Source organism: Hakea prostrata, chromosome 2 (genome assembly GCF_041222555.1).
Source record: "Hakea prostrata isolate BN-2017 chromosome 2, UWA_Hpros_2, whole genome shotgun sequence".
Lineage (NCBI taxonomy): Eukaryota > Viridiplantae > Streptophyta > Magnoliopsida > Proteales > Proteaceae > Hakea > Hakea prostrata.
Genome location: NC_142601.1, coordinates 66,692,630 through 66,711,213, shown reverse-complemented (window position 1 = coordinate 66,711,213; position 18,584 = coordinate 66,692,630). Strand labels below are relative to the sequence as shown.

Here is an 18,584-nt window from a genome sequence, read left to right as displayed (position 1 = left end):
TGAATTTATACCCCTGAAGATGTTAAATCTGAATTTGCCAAACAGACCATTCCCCAAAATTTAAAAAAAAAAAAAAAAAGGAAAAAGGAAAAAAAAAAAATCTTGACATTGAACCAAATAGGGTCCCATCTGTCCTCAGAATTTGATCTTATCAGATCTGCCTGAGACATCACAGTTTTTGGTATTTCAAATCGGTGTAAGATTCTTAGCATGGGTGCATAGGATCTGAGCTTCCTAATTTTCCTCAATATGTTGCAGCATAGCTCAAAATGGATCTTCCAACAAAATAAGTTAATTATTTAATAGGCAAAATTTACTTCTTCCTATGATACAATGAAAGAATAATATAACCTAAGTGATTTATGACAAACAAGCTCATTCATTAAAAACAGAAATGTCAGTAGACTCAATAAGACCAAAACTGAGGATGTGTTGAATTGTTCTGTATGGCCCCAAGCAATTAAGCAAAAGGTATAGGATGAATTACGATTTCTCTTCCATTCAAATAGTAGTGAGGTCAGACATTGAATCGAAAGAGCATGACATCTCCTTCCCGTACTATGTAATCTTTCCCCTCAGATCTCAACTGCAATAAGAAAACAACTCAAATCCATCATAAACCATCTAGAAAACCAATACAACTCAGTGCAGAAAGCACTGCAGCAAGTAAAAGGAAGATGCATGCGGTAAATAGCTCAATGTCTTGATTTGTATTTCTCAACTTGGGATTTTGTCAAATCTAGCCAATTTCTAGAACTAAATTACTATAGAAAATGCCCTCAATTTCAGAGGTTGGCAATTATCTTTTGGATATTTGGAACCATTGGAGCAGTAACCAATGCATCTATCTAGCACATCCATATGAATCTCATGTATTTTCATGTTTGATTGAATGGACAAATACAGTGCAATGTACTTTCAAGCACTGCCAATGCCACTCTGTGCAACTTTATGGTAAACTAGTCTTAGCACCAGCAATCAATGAAAATAGAAATCATGTGAATCTTGTAACAACCATATCTGGATGAAATAGCAGCGAGGCAACATAGAAGCAGTGGTAAAGAGTGTCTAAATAAATCTGAGCATGAACAATTTAGAAAGTGTGTGTGAATGTGTGCATGAGAGAAATCATGATGATGGTAAAGTCCCAACTCACGAGTCCTTTTTCCCTTGCAGCTGCAAATGAACCAGCAGTAACAAAGTCATCATAAGCAACCTGATATGAACAAGTTAGAAAACACAATTAGTAATATAACAAGGCAACAAAGTTTTAAGTGTAATGGCAAACTCCATAAACTTAGTACTAAGAACTGTAAGAGAATTCTACTATACAGTGAAATCCTTAAGATTGGCAGTTTTCAATTTTCATGTACCAATAAACACATACCAAGGTTGACCCCCAAAAAAAAGAATAAAATAAAAAAAATAAATAAAAACACACGTACCAAGGAATCTATTCGGTATTATTGAAGTTGTATTACCATTATCAACAAATAATCATGTTCCTCATAATTCAAGCAAAGTGTTAAGAGTTTCAACCCGATTGGAAAAAAAAGTGCTAGGGGAAAAGAATAAAGTATTCAGTGGCTACATAACGATTGAATTGTATGCAACATGGATACAAATATGGGCAAACAGTGCAATACTGGGAGAAAGTGATACACACTAACATTAACTGCACACTACTAAGTCCAAAAAGCACATCCATGCCACATATTTTATCTTATTATGAATTTACTAAAAAGAACATAAACCAATTAATGAAGGTTTATGATTGAAACATGACAAATCCACTTCAATATAAGTAGGAATAGTATATGAGAAGTTTGGAAAGTGGAGATCTGATGAATTAAGCTGGGACAACAAGGAAGAACCAGCATGATATGAGATATTATAGTCCTAAGGTTATGGAAATTGCTATTTCTCAAAGGATGGTTAGGAGTCCATTGGGTCAATTGTACTAAGTTTCTGTGAGACTTCTCAAACATATCAGACCAGCTCAGATTATCAAGTTTTCTCATCATGTTAGCTGACATTCAATTTAATCAAGATTTCAACAAAAATGATTCATATCTTGCACAAATAGTCACTGAGATAGGTTCTGGAACCTTCCATTCAAGAGTCAGGAAGAGAGATGGAGACATGGGCATTATACTTGTTCCCCTTGTATAACCAGGGTCAGCTTGAGTGTTTGCAGCATAGTCAAAGCACCAACTGGACAACATCAAGCAACAGTTTCACCTGACCAGCCTATATCACGGCTTCGGCAATTGATAAGAGTAAATTACCCAAAACCCAACTCATAATGTGGTTTTTGAACAAAAATTGAACTTCATAATGTCACATAATTGTAGCCGAGATGAAAACGTACAGTGGATGGATTTCCAAAAAACTAGAAAACAGGAAAGGAATATGACAACAAAATATTAAAGAGAATTTACTAGTAGCTCCAAAGATGTGCTCTAAAATATTGAGAGACACATGCATTTTATAATTTAGTACTTCAAAACTGGTACTGAAGCTACTCCAATCTTCTGTAGAAAAAGAGGACTACCAGTTTATAATGACTTCGCAAAAACTTAATAATGACACAAATTGACCAGGCTGTTGATGACTAAATTATCTTGATTCTCTCTTTAATAACATCAAAAGGACCATGAAACTAATGAATTAACTAGAGAGTATCCTTAAAGACTTAACAACCTTTATTTACATTGAACAACAGAAAATCTGAAAAAAAATCAAACTCTGACCTACAAAAAATACCCCCCCCCCAAAAAAAAAAAAAAAAACTTAAAAAAACAAAGTTTCTTGAGAGAAAAGAAAGAAAAAAAAAATTCTAATTTAAATGCAGCTAATTCTAGTTGACCAGACAGCTTACATGAAAGGGATTAAGATTGTAGGACCCAAATAAACTGTGAGAGACAAGGACATTTTGTATGATACCCAATGGGCTGTCAACTTACGGGGCCAAATAACCAAATTGTGCAGTGCAATGGAGCCTGCTGACAGAGTCCTTCAGTTCAAATAAAACCTCTAAAAGGCCTCACACCTCTCTCTTTCTCTTTCTCTGTGTGTGTGTGTGTTGGATATTTCTGCCTTTGTCCCTGATAAAGGTTGACAAAGCTCCTCCACACCTTGAAAGTGCCTAGAGCTGTCAAAGTTTTTCTTTTGCATCAAATAAGATAAACATAAAACTACCAAGCTTCAAGAAAAGATCATATAGTTTTCTCATCTGCAGGGAAATTAAATTGAATTTACATACTATTAAGTGACCATGTGCACAACCACTTGTGAAAATTCATTGCAAGAATTTACGTGTACATTGATTAAGAACTAGAAAATGCTTAGAAGGTAATTCACAACAGAAGATGACTCTTACTGTCTCTGCCCTAATGAAGCCTTTCTCAAAGTCAGAATGTATAACTCCAGCAGCTTGTGGTGCCGTCATTCCTACATGACCATAGATGCTTAAGAATCAAAGAATCAAACATTTTCAACCAAACTTATAATATAATAATGATAAAAGGGATACAATCAAACTGTTTCAGCATGTAACCATGCATCCACATTTTATCAGACCCAGTAACCAATCTAACACAAAACCAAAAATCTAGGTTGAGGCTTGTTCTTGTCAGTTCATCACTAGTTGTTCCTGTTGACAATGGAGTTTCAAGTTTCAGCAAAATTTGATGATTTCTTTAAAAATCTCAGGTTCCAAGCAACCAAAGTAGAAGTGAAATTGACCAAAGCCATATTAAGATGTTGGTGGAACTCCCTAAAATATCTCAATTTAACAAGTGACAAAAATCGGAACCAAGACCAAAGTCCAAGCTGTTGATGCTAGGTCACAATTGAGTTATCTTAATCAAGTATTCAAATCATACATATCCTTCACATCATTTCCAACACAATGCCATTGCCTGAGAAACTCAAGTTCAGATACCAAGAGTCTAGCCTCACAGTATAGTTTACTTCTATAAACTACATAGAGAATAAAGCAGACCTGCAAGTATTGTCCAAGCTTTTGTTTCCTGTAAACAAGAAGAAAGAAACAGTTAATCAAATGAAATGCGGAGTAACTTAGTCAAATTGTATCTTGATTCTCTACTTCACCTTCTCTCCAGACGTAAAGTAAGTGCGCAAACCAAGAAGGTTGTATGTCGCTCTAATAAGATTTCCAAGACCACTTTCACCGACACCAAGAGATTTCAAGTAATCCGTTCTTTCTTCAGAAGGAAGCTCGGTAAGTTCGGACTCAACCTGCAATAGAAGAGAATGCTAGTTTAGTAGCTTTGCTCTTCTGGTCGACAAATGCAACATAAATGACAACCATGAATTAACAGAAGAAAAAAAACAAAGACAAAAAATAAATGAAGGGTTTGCAGATTCAATCAAGGTTTAGAGTATTCAGATTGGCCATCAGAATTTAAGTGACACATTGTTTCATACCAGTGAGATACAAGATAGGATAAAGATACATACGGAAATATCCAAGACCATACAGAAATACTAAGGATATAGCCAACAGACAGTTTTGAAGCATAAACCACTAATTTTGAATGTTATATCATATTATACATGAAAAGGAGAACATAGAACGACGAGGTTTTGTGAAATACTTTATATGTGGATAGGAGAACATGGTATGAGAAGACAAGCACATTCAATTGATAATTAAAAAGGATGAGGCTTCTAATATGCTCTAATACCAAAAATTTTAGGAATTGTATTGGCAGCTTTAGGATATTTTAAATCTTCTGCTGAATAATAGCACATATCATGATAAACTTCTCAAAAATTATATGTCAAGCAATGAAGAAGTCTTAACAGGCTTAGTTCTAAAAAGAATAAGCTCTGTACTTCAGGGAACAGATGAAATGACAAAGCTCTTTATAAGGAAAGGTGATTAACACATGAGGAATTCCCAAGCATCATTTGAAATAATCATAAAATATCATACCTGTGCTGATATTGTCACTATCCCAGATTGCAGCTCCGAGGCAAGGTCCATCACTTCCTTGACATGGGGATTATTATCAGGCTCAGCAACTTCAGATTCTGCCACATTGGCTACATATATGACTGGTTTCATTGTGAGCAAATAAAGATGTTTAATGGATTCCTTTTCAAAATCTGTTAAAGCTACTGATCGTGCTGGTTTTCCATCCATAAGTGCCTTCTGAATTTTTTCCAAGGCAGACTTCTCTGCTTCTTCCTGGGGAAAAGAGAAATAGATACCTAGTATAAGGGCTTCTGGAACACTTGAACATGCATTAAACAAAGCAATGACAGACTCCATGCTGCTTGCAGGGTGTGAGGGATATTTTAAGAAAGAAAGAAAAAATCACCTTTAGTTTTGATTGTGGATTATTCCCTTTTCCTTTCTTTAGTTTATCCAGTCTTTTCTCAATCTGCATTTCTTATCAAATATAGAACTTAGTTCCATTAGTTAAAATATCTTCATCATTGTAAGGACCAAAACATGTCAAGAAAGGTTATAAGAGTATACTTTTTAAGGCTGCAGCTAGATCAATTATTCTAAATATGGTTTACAGAAGAGATTAGCAATAAGAACCCTTCCTACAGTTCCTACTCCACATCATTGTGAATCCAACTAATTACCTAGGCTTGCCATAGAAGTAATGTCACTGGATAAGCTCTAACTTGCATACCTGGTCTAAATCAGAAAAAATTAGCTCTAAGTTTATAACATCAATATCAGACTTCGGATCAATTTTCCCATTCACATGAACGATATCATTATCCTCAAAGCAGCGTACAACCTGAGACAGGATATTATCGAGAAAAATTAGGTCATTGGTGAAACTAAATGGAATGTAAAAGACCAATCACAAAAAATGAATGAATAAAATCTGCCAAATAAATATACTAGCATGAGCACACTGTTAACTAAAGGATTTGCAGAATGCAAGAAGAATTTGAAAATTTTAATTAATTAAAATTATTGAAAAGGGAATGACCTGGAACAACTTCAATGTTCAACTCACTGGGAGACAAAACAAACTCTGGTGTAATGTATCTATGTTGACATATTGAACATACAAAAATAAAAATCAACGTTAACATTATTTGTACCATTCACCCTCCTTTATCTCAATCTTCCTCAACAACTGCAAGATCTTCCAATGGAAAGTGTCACAAATGTTGGCAGTCTAAAATGACATTTGAAGTGGATTGATAACAGAAACTACAAAAGACACAAAAAGGGACATGTGCACAAACATGCAGTCAGTTATAAAAACCAGCTTTCTCATTTGATTTTTGGTTCAAATGTTCTCTGATTCTAAAGTCAGATTGTCTAAAAACTAATGACAGGACCTAGCGCTAACTGCAGAATTGTGTTTATTCATATAGAATAATTAACATCCTACCTTTGTTGATTAAAAGAAAACATTCACATAAGTTTCCCATTACACACTTAAAACACTCCAGCTGTACCCCGTAATGAGTGACGGCAGAAAGTTGAAAAATGGTGCATTAATGTTTCAAGCTATGATGAATGGTGCAGATGAGGATGCTAAGATGGATGAGAAGCAAAACTAGGAATAATAAGGTAAGAAGTGATCATGTTAAAGCTGGTCTAGAAATAGCTCTGATAAACGATAAGCTACGAGGAAGCTGATTGAGGTAGCACATCCACGTCCCACAAAGGCCTTTAAATGCCCTTGTACAAAGAAGTGATTTAATCCAAAAAGAACTATAAGAACTAGGGGCAGACCTAAGATAACCTTAGGAGAAGTGAGAAAGGATACGCACAACAAGACATTCTATCTAGCATGGCCTCAAGTAGAGCTAACTGAAGGCAAAGGATCCATGTAGCTAGCTCCAATTAGTTGGGACAAGGCTCGATGTTGTTGTTGTATGTTCGTGGTGGTGGTGCATTAATGTTTCAACGACTGACCTCGGTTCAACACAGCCTTATTTGGTCAACCAGGCTGTGCTCCTAGGCCCAAGTTGGGTCTCCAGTCACCTGCCTCCAATCCAGGTGGAGGTGATTGGTACCATGGGGCTGAAATTGCTTGAGTCATATGCATTATCGATCAAGCGGTATTTCAATCCACCAGACCAAAATAATTCGCTTGACGGTCTTGCGCATTTAATGCACAAGACTGAAGCAAAGTCCCTACGGGGGCATTGCTCCGCCCATTGCAGGAAATTCCCCCTGCTGCCTTCTGTAGAAATCTGTCCTTCTGTCCCCGCCCCCCTTAGCAAACTGTTGAGATGCAATTCTGGTTCTCAGGACAAGGACAAAATTTTTAACAAAGCATGCATCTCTGAATTCTGAGCCCTAGTAAAGCAGTAACGTTGTTGGCATAGTTATATAGCTTACGTACTGAGAGGATGCACAAACCTGAAGTATGGAGTCTACTTCACGAATATGTGAGAGGAACTTATTTCCCAATCCCTGTAACAGATGATAAAATATTTGAAAGTAAAGATGTTGTTGCATAACCACAGCAAGTAAAAATTTTGTAGTATTGAAACCAAAATTGCAAAACCAGAACTTCACTTGCCACCGTAAAACTCAAAATAGTGTACACATCACAAAAGTATCGTCTCACCTCCCCTTGACTGGCTCCTTTTACAAGCCCAGCAATATCCACAAATTCAATAGATGCTGGGACTGCACGTTGAGACTTACTGAGATCGGAAAGCACACTCAACCGTGGATCCGGAACCGAAACAATTCCAACATTGGGCTCTATTGTACAAAAAGGAAAATTGGCAGCTTGAGCTTTTCCGTTCTCAACCTGGTCGATAACGAACATTAACCATCTCTATTAGATATACTTATACCTAGAAGACAACAGACACTACGAGTTCACTAAATTTCTGATCTCTTCTAGCTTAGGAAGTTTAGTTTAACGGAAACTGAAGTCCAAATTAGCAAGTTCCATTAAAACAAGCAAGTAAAAGAATTAGAAAAAAATCAGAAATAACAAAGTTTACTCTCTAAGGATTATATAAGAAAGTCCACTTCAAAGTCAGAAATCAAAAGGACAAACCGATATTGGATTGAGCAGCCAAGCGAAGCAAAGAAAGGGAACTCACTACAGCATTAAAAAGAGTAGATTTTCCGACATTTGGGAGTCCAACAATGCCGGCTTTCAAGCTCATGCTTATCTTTGACGAAGAGGAGAATCGTCTCCGAGGACTGCTGATGAGATTAACGCTTTCCATTAGGCTTCTCCATTGCAGAGTCTGGTTTCTCAAAACAGATGACTTAATTGGGTTACTCAGAACGGGAATAAAATGGTTGCAGACGAGTTTCGCCATTGACTGCCACACAGAGCGCAAGAGAGTATTGCCGAGACGAGAACGCGCTAAAAGGATTGAAAATAGAGGGAAATGATACCACTAATTTCTTTAGGTAAATGACGACATTCACCTTCGTTATAGTCCATGGACTATACAACAAAGCCCAATGGACTTTTTTTGTATAAGCCCAATGGACTTTGATCAAGGGAGATCCAGAAGCCCAAGTATGTAAAATTTCCCTAGATTGGGCTGGGCTTTTTCAGCTAGTAACTTGGGCTAGGTTCAAAAGTGTACCCCAAGGTCAGCCTTGCTAACTAGCGTTTAATGCCTTGGAACGGGCCCAACATGAGCTCATTTTCCGCAGATGTATATTTTAAATATGCAAATGTATTCCCCTCCCTCGAGTTGGATCATCTCCCCTTATGAGGAGCACTTTGTGCTCCATCTACAACTTTACAACCACAAAATATGTAGGACCCACAAGTAAAAGTAATAAAACATTTTAAAGAAAAAATCATCACCCTAATCTTGTGGTGCCCCTATATTTTGTGGGAGCACTTTGGAGGAAATGATTCGGATTCCCCTCCCCCGCACAATGGGAGTTTTGCGCAACGTGTGAGTTTCAAGCAGACTAAAATCGTTAGCGGTCCTTAAGTATATTCAAATTTCAAACGTGAAAGGACCAAAGTATCCCTTAGGTTATTTAATACATTGTGTTAAGATATGATTTTAAAAAGAGATAATTGATCATTAAGGGTTAATTATATGATTAAAAAAATATATAAATAAGAAAAAAGAAAAAAGAAAAAAAATTATAATAACACTATGTATTAAATAACTTGAGGAACATTTTGATCCCTTCACATTTGAAATTTGAATATATTTAACGACGACTAACGGTGTCAGTTTGGTTAGGGTCCACACGTAATATATTGCATTAAAAGGATCCAACGTCAATTTGTGATCCGCTAAAGGAACCCACACGTAAAAACTCTTTTTTTTTTAGGTAGTACCACAGTAGTTTTTCTTATCAACCCCATAACCAAAGTCTGAAACCAAAATCTTGATTCGATCTAGAGAGAGAGAGATCACATTTTGTAATAGTAGTAGGTAAGAGAGATTGCATTTAGTAATTATAGTAGGTACTAGTCTATACTTACTTGACTACCCAACAGAGATTGTTCACATGTAATTGGAAATATGAGTTGACTTGTCTAGTTGTTCCTCCATTTCCTAAACATTAATATATAAACATAAATGATGCAGTGCTTGTCTTGAATTAGCTTATCCAGACCTTGGGATCAGGTTTGTGTGCACCCAAAAAAGATAAGGTTTCACAGGAAGCAAGATTGAAGGGATTAGGTGTCCCCAGTCCCCACACACACTCTCTCTCTCTTTTGAATATAAGATATTTAGATTATATATTAGGGTTCATCTGAATACTGTATATGAAAATTGGCTCACTCTAATATAATTTTTTGGATGCTCCTTGTGATTATGTGTTCAATTTTATTCTAACTTTAGACGCTTTATACCTTAATAGAGGTTCTTTTACAGTTGACACTTGACACAAAAGAGAATCTTAATTCGAATCTATAAGGGCTTGGAATATATACATATATACATACATCTACTCTTTCTTTGATTGGGAAGTCTTATCATCCACTACTTTGTGATTAGAGAGTTCCCCAAGCAACCAGGTAAGCTTTTTCTTGAGCATTTCAGAAAAATCCTCATCTGAATAATTTGCATTTGACCCAGTACAGGTGATGATCTTTCATAAGTATTAAGGCAACATCAATACCCAGAACATCTTATGGGTTTTCTGCTAGGTATTTCAAAGAAATAAGAAGACAACAGCAATACCCAGAACATCTTTTGGGTTTTCTGCTAGGTATTTCAAAGAAAGAAGAGTTAATGGTCCTGATGAAGCTTAATTTTCTACATGGTATCAATACCGTTCTAGTCTTTTCTGAGTCATGATCTGACTACAGTTTGATCCAAAAAGAGAAATGTTTAAAAGTTCAAACATGTAATGACCTTTCTCCATCAATCAAATAAGAAAACCCATTTCAAGAGAACTTTAGACTGTTCCTTTTTGTTCGTGTGGTAGGAAAGTTGTCAAAGTGGGTTGATGATTTGACAGAAAGTCTCGCATTGAAGTAATTGCAAAAGAAAATTTTCACAAATTGCATTTGTGGATTAGAAGTGAATTCCTGCCCAGTTAAGGTACCAGTAGAATCATATGATATTAAGAAACTACAATATGTGGTAGGTTATTGACATGGACGAATCATAATAGACTTATCTAGGTTGATCAAAGGATTGAACTGACCACGACCAGGTTTAATATGGTCCTATCAAGACTTACTCGAATCAATAATGAACCATATGACTCGCATATGAAGTAAACGTAGATTCATAAAATCCCGACTAAATCTCGCTCCTTCATTTGCAATTGAGACTCTTTAGGAAAGAAGACACAAACTTAGAGTTATAATCAAACCCTATTACCAAGACTTGGATCCAACGATCAACACTTATTCAATTGTGCGGAAAATGTAATTTCTAGACATCTGTATTTCCTTACACACAACCATAATGAGGTAGACATTCTTTAGTTACTTTTCTAGCTAGCATCCTGAGCTCTGCAAGTTATCTTCTTCTTTTAAAGTGATGTGCTTCTACTAACTTGATCGTCGGAGACGTACCTCGACCAATCAGGTCAAGCACGTGTTTTGCATATTAGCTCACTAGTACTGCCAAACAAGATTTTTGCAGCAACAGTTATTTTGTAATGAATCAAATTCTATAATGGAAGAGTTCATTAGAATAGGAGGATTTTTTTTCTCTAAGTAATCAAATTCTAGAATAAAATGATGTCGATCACTATTCATCATAACTAGTAATTCTTTAAAAGGGTTTATTTACCTTTATGTTGTTGTTGATATATGCTTTTTATAGACTTGGCTATCAGATCTAACCTAGCAAATCAATATTTTAGGGCACTAGCATGCAGTTTAACAAAGTCAGCACGAGCAAAAGATTTCGTTGCAAATAGCTAGAAAAATTTGCTCAACAGGTGTTCTTAGAGGAATGAATATGTAGAAATGAAGCTTTGCTTATTGTAATTCAAACCATGAAGTAGAGAATAGACAAGAGAGCAAAAGAAGAAATTCTCCCAAACAACCTATAGTAACTGACACACTTCAATTTAAAACTCTCCAAAACATACAATTTGGAGATAGGGAATTCACGAACAGAAAACTGTGGAACACAAAACCTGGTAGTCTATATATGTCTCCTCTTCATATTGCTTTTAAGGACTGATAAGATAAGTCGAGCTTTTCCTCCTTCTCTTTTCCATGTCCCTTTCTTTTCTTTTCTCACATATATGATCTTTCATTTGTGTTAAAAGAAAAAAAATCTCACTGTCAAAGTAAGTAGAGGCTAGAGCATGAGTTTTCTTTTCTTTTCAGGAGCACCCATGAAACCAACTGTGGGTTGAATTATTTTTCCCACTTACAAAGATCAGAGAACGAAAGAAGAAAGGTCCCATCTTATATTAAATCCTCGCAGGGCTTTTCAGTCATGCCTGAAAAATACACTTGTTGTAACTGTTGAGAGCTTCTGTTCCTCAACTTTCTGTCCCATCCTCCAGTATCCCAAAGAATGCAAGTTCATGGGTCTGTTCCCAGAACAACCAATAGCGTATTCTCTTCCTCTAATCTGCGGACTGTTCTGGTAAATAACAATAAAAAGTAGAATTCCTCTCATATCATACATATCATATCAAACTGGATTTTAAGGTTTATAACCAGACCTTGAAGTGAAATTTGCACTTCAGGTGCAACTGAGTTTAGTGGCTTTGTTCCAAGGTCTTGCAATAAACCCCACCTAGATTGTATAATTATTGGCTGTTTCCTTTCCAATCAAAGAGGGTGAAGGGATCTAAGCCTTTGTTTTCTCTTTCTTCACCCAATTTACCTCCAATAAATCCTTCAGAAAGCAAAAGATTTAGAGGGTCTGGCTCTAATTCTCCCAAATCTGCAAAGAAGTCATCAGACTGATTAGGGTCTGGTGGTGCTGGTATATAACTTTGATGTAAATCCTGATTGAACTCACTGTCATCCATCATGTCTACTGCCTTATCTGACTCAGTCGCTTCCTCCTTAACAGCCATGGAGGTAGTTAGTCCCACGGGAACAGTAGTTGGCACACTACCAGTAATGTAGTCTTTCTGTTCTTCCTTCAAATTTGTGGGTTTTTGTGTTTGTGAGGATGGTGAGATTTTTGAAGCTGCATTACTCTTCGTGAGAGGAGACCTCGTGGACCCAGCAAGAGCATTTCTTTGAGTTGGCCATGGGTGATTATGTTCAGAGGTGTAGGTAATGACCAACATATTTGGATCTGTTCGACTCCTTTCTACTTGTTTCCTCGCAGAACAACCTTTAGAACTGCTGCATCTATAGTAGCCCCTGGGTGGTTTAAGGATCACAGATTAATAAAAAATCAAACGATATGATACGTAGTATATGAAACATGATTTTCTTGTACTGCAACTGTACGCATTTATAGCTAATGTCTTAAACTAGTCAACAAAAATGAAAACAAGAAAATGTAAAAGAAACCACAATTTTATTAAGGGTTTTGATAGTTTAACTCTCTTATTTATCGACAAACTTCCTTGTTCATACATGTATAATTAATGTTAAAAAGAAAAACCACATCATGCTGGATGCTGGGCCATATATATTTACACTATTTAGGTTTCTTAATAAATAAGAGAGTTTTATCAAAACCCTAAAAAAATGAGGAAAGAAAATAAAGATTATTTTCTGAACATTCTTAAGCTGCATTTCCAATTATCAGCAAAACAATTTGGATCTTACCTTGGATAAGGAGAACCTTTGATTGGTTTCTGGCCATACTTTCTCCATGCCCACAGATCTGATGGCACTACTTCCCCAGTAGGTCTGCTGTTTCCAGCTGCTGGTGCCGGGATGCAAACTACCTTCTTTGCCTGACTCTTTCTGAACAACAATTGCAAAATTGTTTTTTCCTCAATCAACAAAGAATATAAGAACAAGTTCAAATGAATCTGTACCAAGTCTTTTACTGTCGAAAATAACTGAAAATTCACTCATAAGAGAGCTCTATCTCCCACCATTCCTACTAAGAAAATTAAGTGATACCATTTTTAGTAGCAGTTCATCTGGCACAACTACTCTAAAAAGACAATAATCTTTCAGAGGGAAGAGAAAAGAGTGATTTTCTTGGTTCTTGTTGAGAAAAAATAAAAGTGTTAAGGGTGATATCAGTGACAGGAGATCCGTCCTTCCAGTCAGGTTGAAAACTTCAAACCAAAAATAGTTTCAGACAGCTACATGCATGATACTGAAATCATGCTTTTTATTGTGATATATAAATAAAAAAAAAACCCTTTAAGACCATATGAAAATTGAGTTTTTGGTGGTAAAGTTGACAGCAAGAGACCTTGACTAACCCAAAATTATAACCCTAAAAATAACCTTAAAAATCCTCAATTGATGAAAATTAACGGTTATGTATTATTCTTGATATTCACCATAAGAATCCATCTTGTCTCATTCTTGTTTATATGTTAACAACTTGATATAGCAGATAAAATTTATCACAACCCAGATCATATATAGAAATCTGATTCTTCTATCAATATTTTGAATAGAAAAAATTAGTCCTTACCTTCTCTTGACACCGGGATTCCGTGGTGAGGGGATCTGCATCACAGCATTTTCTATTGAACCACCTGTGGTGCCATTAACCCTTAGCACATCACTTGCAGTTAAAGAAGAACCCTTAATTCCCCTAGGTGATGGAGCCACCAAGGTTGACATGTTACCAGGCAAAGAAACTGGCATCTTTGCGTTTGATGACATCTGAAGCATCCTTGAGAGGATTTTGGAAGGCCTCATCCCTCCATCCAAAATCTTCTGAGAAAGAAGACTACTGGTAACACTATTACAACTCTCTTGATGAACATCCATCTTAACAAGGTTGATATTAGAACTCGAGTGGTCGAAGAAGCTTGATGAACTCGATATTCCAAGTTCGTGCAGCAATGGATCTCGCGAACTAACAAAAGGATCGCCAAAATCATCGACAGCATCTTGTTCTTCTCCCATCGAAGACTGAAAACTTGTGGGTTCTGAAGAGAATTGCCAGTCTGAAACTGGGTTGTTTGTACTACTTCCTGAGCTGCCACCACCTGCACGAACTATATCTGCCAAATCTCCCTGATAATTCTCCATCCTTTGCCAAGATAAACTACACATATCTATAGCTAAAGAACTATAAGTAGAAGGAATCTGATTTCATTTTGACTCTGGTTCTATAGATTTGTTGAAGCGGAAAATCGTTAAAAGAAAATGAACTTCTGGGAAATTTTGGGATTGATTTAGTCGGGAATCACACTTGGGAAGATGGGTCTTGTTGGGGAAGAAAAAAGCAAAAAAGGTTGAGATGGATTTGTTCTCCCAAAATCAAAGGGAGAGCGGTTTGCTTCCTTGCTACATGAGAGAGAGAGAGAAAGAGCGGTTTGCTTCCTTGCTACATGAGAGAGAGAAAGAGAGAGGTATTTTCTTCCTCATATAATCATCCAACGCTGACTTTCATACAATGAGACACAGAGAGAGTGAGAGATGGAATCTTGAGATGGGAGGGTTCATCATTTAGCATCATCTGCAAATTTATTATTATTTTTAAATCCTTTCATTTTTTTTTTTATTGTTTTCTATTTGAATACTGTAGTGGAGATCTCTCTGTGTATACAAACAGAAAAGGTTTCCAAAAATATGGTTTTAATACAGGTGGTAAAACTTTTGGAAACTGGGTAGCCGTTTCACTTCATGGTAATAAGTTTTTCTTACAGTTCAATCTGTCTCCCCTTTTTCTTAAAAATTTTTCTATTCACTCTTCTTGTTAGAGTTTTAGTAGGTCACGGCTTCTTCTCTCTCTCTTTCTTTTTCTTTTCTTTTTGTTTTTCCCCTGGAAATAAATTAATACTGCAACACCTTTGTACAGCATAATTTGCACCGTTTTTCTTTTATTCTTATTTATTTATCTTTCTTATTCCATCTCTTTTCCACTTTTTCTAAATTTTATTTAAAACCTCATAGCGTTTAAGTAATTCACTCAATCTGTCTTCATTTACGTGTAAGTTTAAACTACTGTACTGTAATAAGCACACACTAGCCATGGCATTTTTTATAGAATTTTTTTTAAATGGTCAGAATTTAAACAAGATTTTAAAAATAATAACCAATTTTCAAATTTTGTAATAATTTTTTTCACTCAACTAAAATTCTAATGTGAACTATCAAATTACCTTCAAATCTTTTATATCCACTTACCAATTTCTTCAATTTCTTTGTAATTCTAGGGTCAACAATATTATCTTGTCTTTTGTAGTTCTCAATCCTCCTATCATTGGTCAGTTTCATTGTAAAAAGTTAGTGTAATTCGTGTAGTTCATTGTAGAATATTAGTTGGATAGAAAAAATTATGATAAAATTTGGGATTTGATAATTATTTTGACAATAGAATCCATTTAAGTAAAATAAAAAATTGAAATATTGACTAAATTCTTTTAAAATCTAACCATTTGGAAAATTTTCTCTTTTTTATTTCCCTCTTTCTTTAATAGGGTTTTGTAGATATAACTTAATCTGACAATCGTAGGATCTTCTCTATAATCATGAGGAATGGGATTGATTGGATGGGTAGTTATTGCATCTGATATAGGATTTTGTAATTTAGCCAACAATTCCACATTGGTGGTCCGTTTGAGTAAAAATTTGATTTATTTATTTGAAGTTGGTTTATTCAAGATTTGGGCCAGGAAACTGAAGTGATCAGAAAGCATCGAAGTCAAACAGGAATCTAAGAGTTCTACACAAAAAATAAAAGAAGACTCAGTAGTAATGACTGATCTGAAGCATAGGAGTCAGAAGAATCTAAAGTTCTACACAAAGAGCTGAGGGAAAAAATCAAGTTTGATTCTTTCTGAAATGCATCAAGTACTACGTCTTCTTCATTGGTTTGCTAGCTAAAGTTTGGCTTTTTGTGTTGTTTATCAAGATGTTTGTGTATATGCAGTGTGTGCAAGAATAATATTTTGATGTGTTCTTTAGCTTAATAGATTATAGCTTGATTAAACAGCTTTAATCAGTCGATTGACTAACAAATTTGATACCAAAACATCATTCTTCTTGACTGTTTTCATGTGTAATAACTTATCACTTGGTACCCTTTGTAACAAAGTGAACTGTTAGGTCTGTTGAAAATCAAGCAGCCTCAACAAAAGCAAGAAATCTTTCAACAGAGATTAATTGTAAAAACAACTTGCAGTGTTTTTGATGTGGAAGACATGATAGAAGTTTCAACGCATTAAGGTTTAGCTAATCATGGGGTCATGCATTAAAAATAAATTTGATTTTTGAATTTCAATTTAGGCTCTTAATATTTAAACATTAATTAGTATGGACTTTAATTGAGGTAAGAAAATGAGATTATGATTAGACTGATCGAGGCAATTAATAAGGAATCTTGTAAGTTTGTCTGCATGAATTAAGACAAAAAGGTTAGTTTTAAGAAATCTAAGAAAGGCAGTGTGAGGGGATTCTGACATAGAAAGATGCAAAGGGTCAGATTTTGTGAACGAATTTTTTTTGTAGTCAAAAGAAAAGCTATGAGAAATGAAAGATGACATTAACTGTAGATCATTCACATTTTTTAAAACTCTTTTGAGTTCAGGGACTGAATGGCTTCAAATTATTGAACTCATGAGCTGTTTACCCTTATCTCTCTGATGGGCTTTTGGCGTTTGGGGAATAATTTATTGAGTGCAAATGTTCTTGGATTGAAGAAAATTGGTTTGGCATTTCTTGGAACAATACTAGTAGGGGAGGTGGAAATGGGTCATGGCTGTGGGAAAGGGAAAGCCAGAGAGGTGGGGTTTTGTTTAATTTTTGAGCGATTTTTAAGTAAGTTTTTCACAAGCCTCTTCTCTCGGTTGATGGGACCTTTTGAGAATCTTCTGACTTAACTTCCTCTCTCCACTTCAAGTTTTTGTAATCGAATGTATCAAAAGACCACTAATCTTGCTTCCTGCCTGACTTCATCTTTGTCCATCCACAGTCCTCCACTTTGTTGGTCTTCAGAGCTTGATGGCCCTCTCTCTCTCTCTCTCTCTCTCCAAAGAATGGTTATGTCAATTGCTATTATGATAATGAGGATCTTTTGTCTCTTCCATCCACCCTAATTAATACTCATATGATGCTTTGAAGGAATTTATAGGAGAAGAGCTAGCAGGTATTAATGCTTTGTCATGACTAGTGGCCTAATATAATCCTCACCTCAAGCTGTTACAGTTTAGAATCAAATTTACTTGGATCACTACTGAGGCTACTAGCTAGCTAGCTAACCAGAGTGGTCCAACCCTTAGAATCCAAGTGTTTATTAGTCATGTAAATCATTGATGAATTGGCTTCTAAACAACAATTCTCTCATATTCCTGCTTGATAAGCTATCTGCTCAATCTCTCCTCACCAGGAAACAATTTTGACTGGGATTCTCCTAGCTCTTTTCCATAACTAAGCACCTCTTATTCCAAGAATCACAAGCAACAGCTTCCATGTGATGCTTGCAGGCTCATCATTTTAATTAAACAAACTGTTATAAAAAAAATACTATATTAGTTTGAGCCATGAAACAGTGTCACATTATAATAACAAGCCCTCTTGTTAATGACGTTGGGTTCTCAATTTTATTAATCAAATCTTTCTTCTTGAAGTCATGTTTAATGCCCACCTTGGTTCTTTGGCATATGACAAGTGTGTAAGCAGTACCTAAGCATTTGATAAGATGATGTCAATGCCTACCAGCATCTTCCAAGTAACACCTATCATACCCATTAGTAGATTTACATGGTTGGCAGCAATTCATGTGTCACCACTGGCACCATTTATATGCAAAGAAGGTCCCACATAACTCAAGCAAACCCTTCTCTGTGGGATTTTTTGCTAGATAAATTTGAAAATGCAAGGCTACATAAAACAGTCCCCAAGAAACCCTAACTTCCCAAGGTATACTTTAAAACCTTACAAATATATATATCTAGGGAAACTCCAAATCCAAAACTTCCCTTTCTTCCCCTATTTTGTATGTATCCATTAAATATAATCAAAGTTAATCATGATAATAATATCAATAATAAGCCTTGGATTGTGTAGCATGTGGGACTTTTCCATGTGAGCCAAATG

General features: G+C 35.7%; 2 protein-coding genes across 3 annotated transcripts; both read right to left on the bottom strand.

Moving 5' to 3' along the window:
* Positions 1-169: 169 nt before the first annotated feature.
* On the bottom strand, positions 170-8,357 carry LOC149025812 (GTP-binding protein-like protein). The gene is made up of 11 exons (XM_089146018.1): positions 8,077-8,357; positions 7,587-7,775; positions 7,376-7,429; positions 5,676-5,786; positions 5,352-5,414; positions 4,964-5,218; positions 4,117-4,263; positions 4,007-4,034; positions 3,383-3,453; positions 1,157-1,216; positions 170-586 (listed from the first exon to the last, which is right to left on the bottom strand). Exons 1-11 carry the CDS (start codon positions 8,299-8,301, stop codon positions 518-520), a joined length of 1,272 nt encoding a protein of 423 aa, XP_089002144.1. The 5' UTR covers positions 8,302-8,357; the 3' UTR covers positions 170-517.
* A 2,961-nt stretch (positions 8,358-11,318) lies between these two features.
* Positions 11,319-14,947, bottom strand: LOC149025811 (putative WRKY transcription factor 14). Of its 2 annotated transcripts, XM_089143197.1 has the most exons (4): positions 14,008-14,947; positions 13,176-13,316; positions 12,409-12,761; positions 11,319-12,330 (listed from the first exon to the last, which is right to left on the bottom strand). In XM_089143197.1, exons 1-4 carry the CDS (start codon positions 14,595-14,597, stop codon positions 12,194-12,196), a joined length of 1,221 nt encoding a protein of 406 aa, XP_088999323.1. In that variant the 5' UTR covers positions 14,598-14,947; the 3' UTR covers positions 11,319-12,193. The 2 variants fall into 2 exon arrangements, with proteins under 2 accessions (XP_088999323.1, XP_088999322.1); XM_089143196.1 differs by having other exon boundaries at positions 11,322-12,761.
* Positions 14,948-18,584: the final 3,637 nt, after the last annotated feature.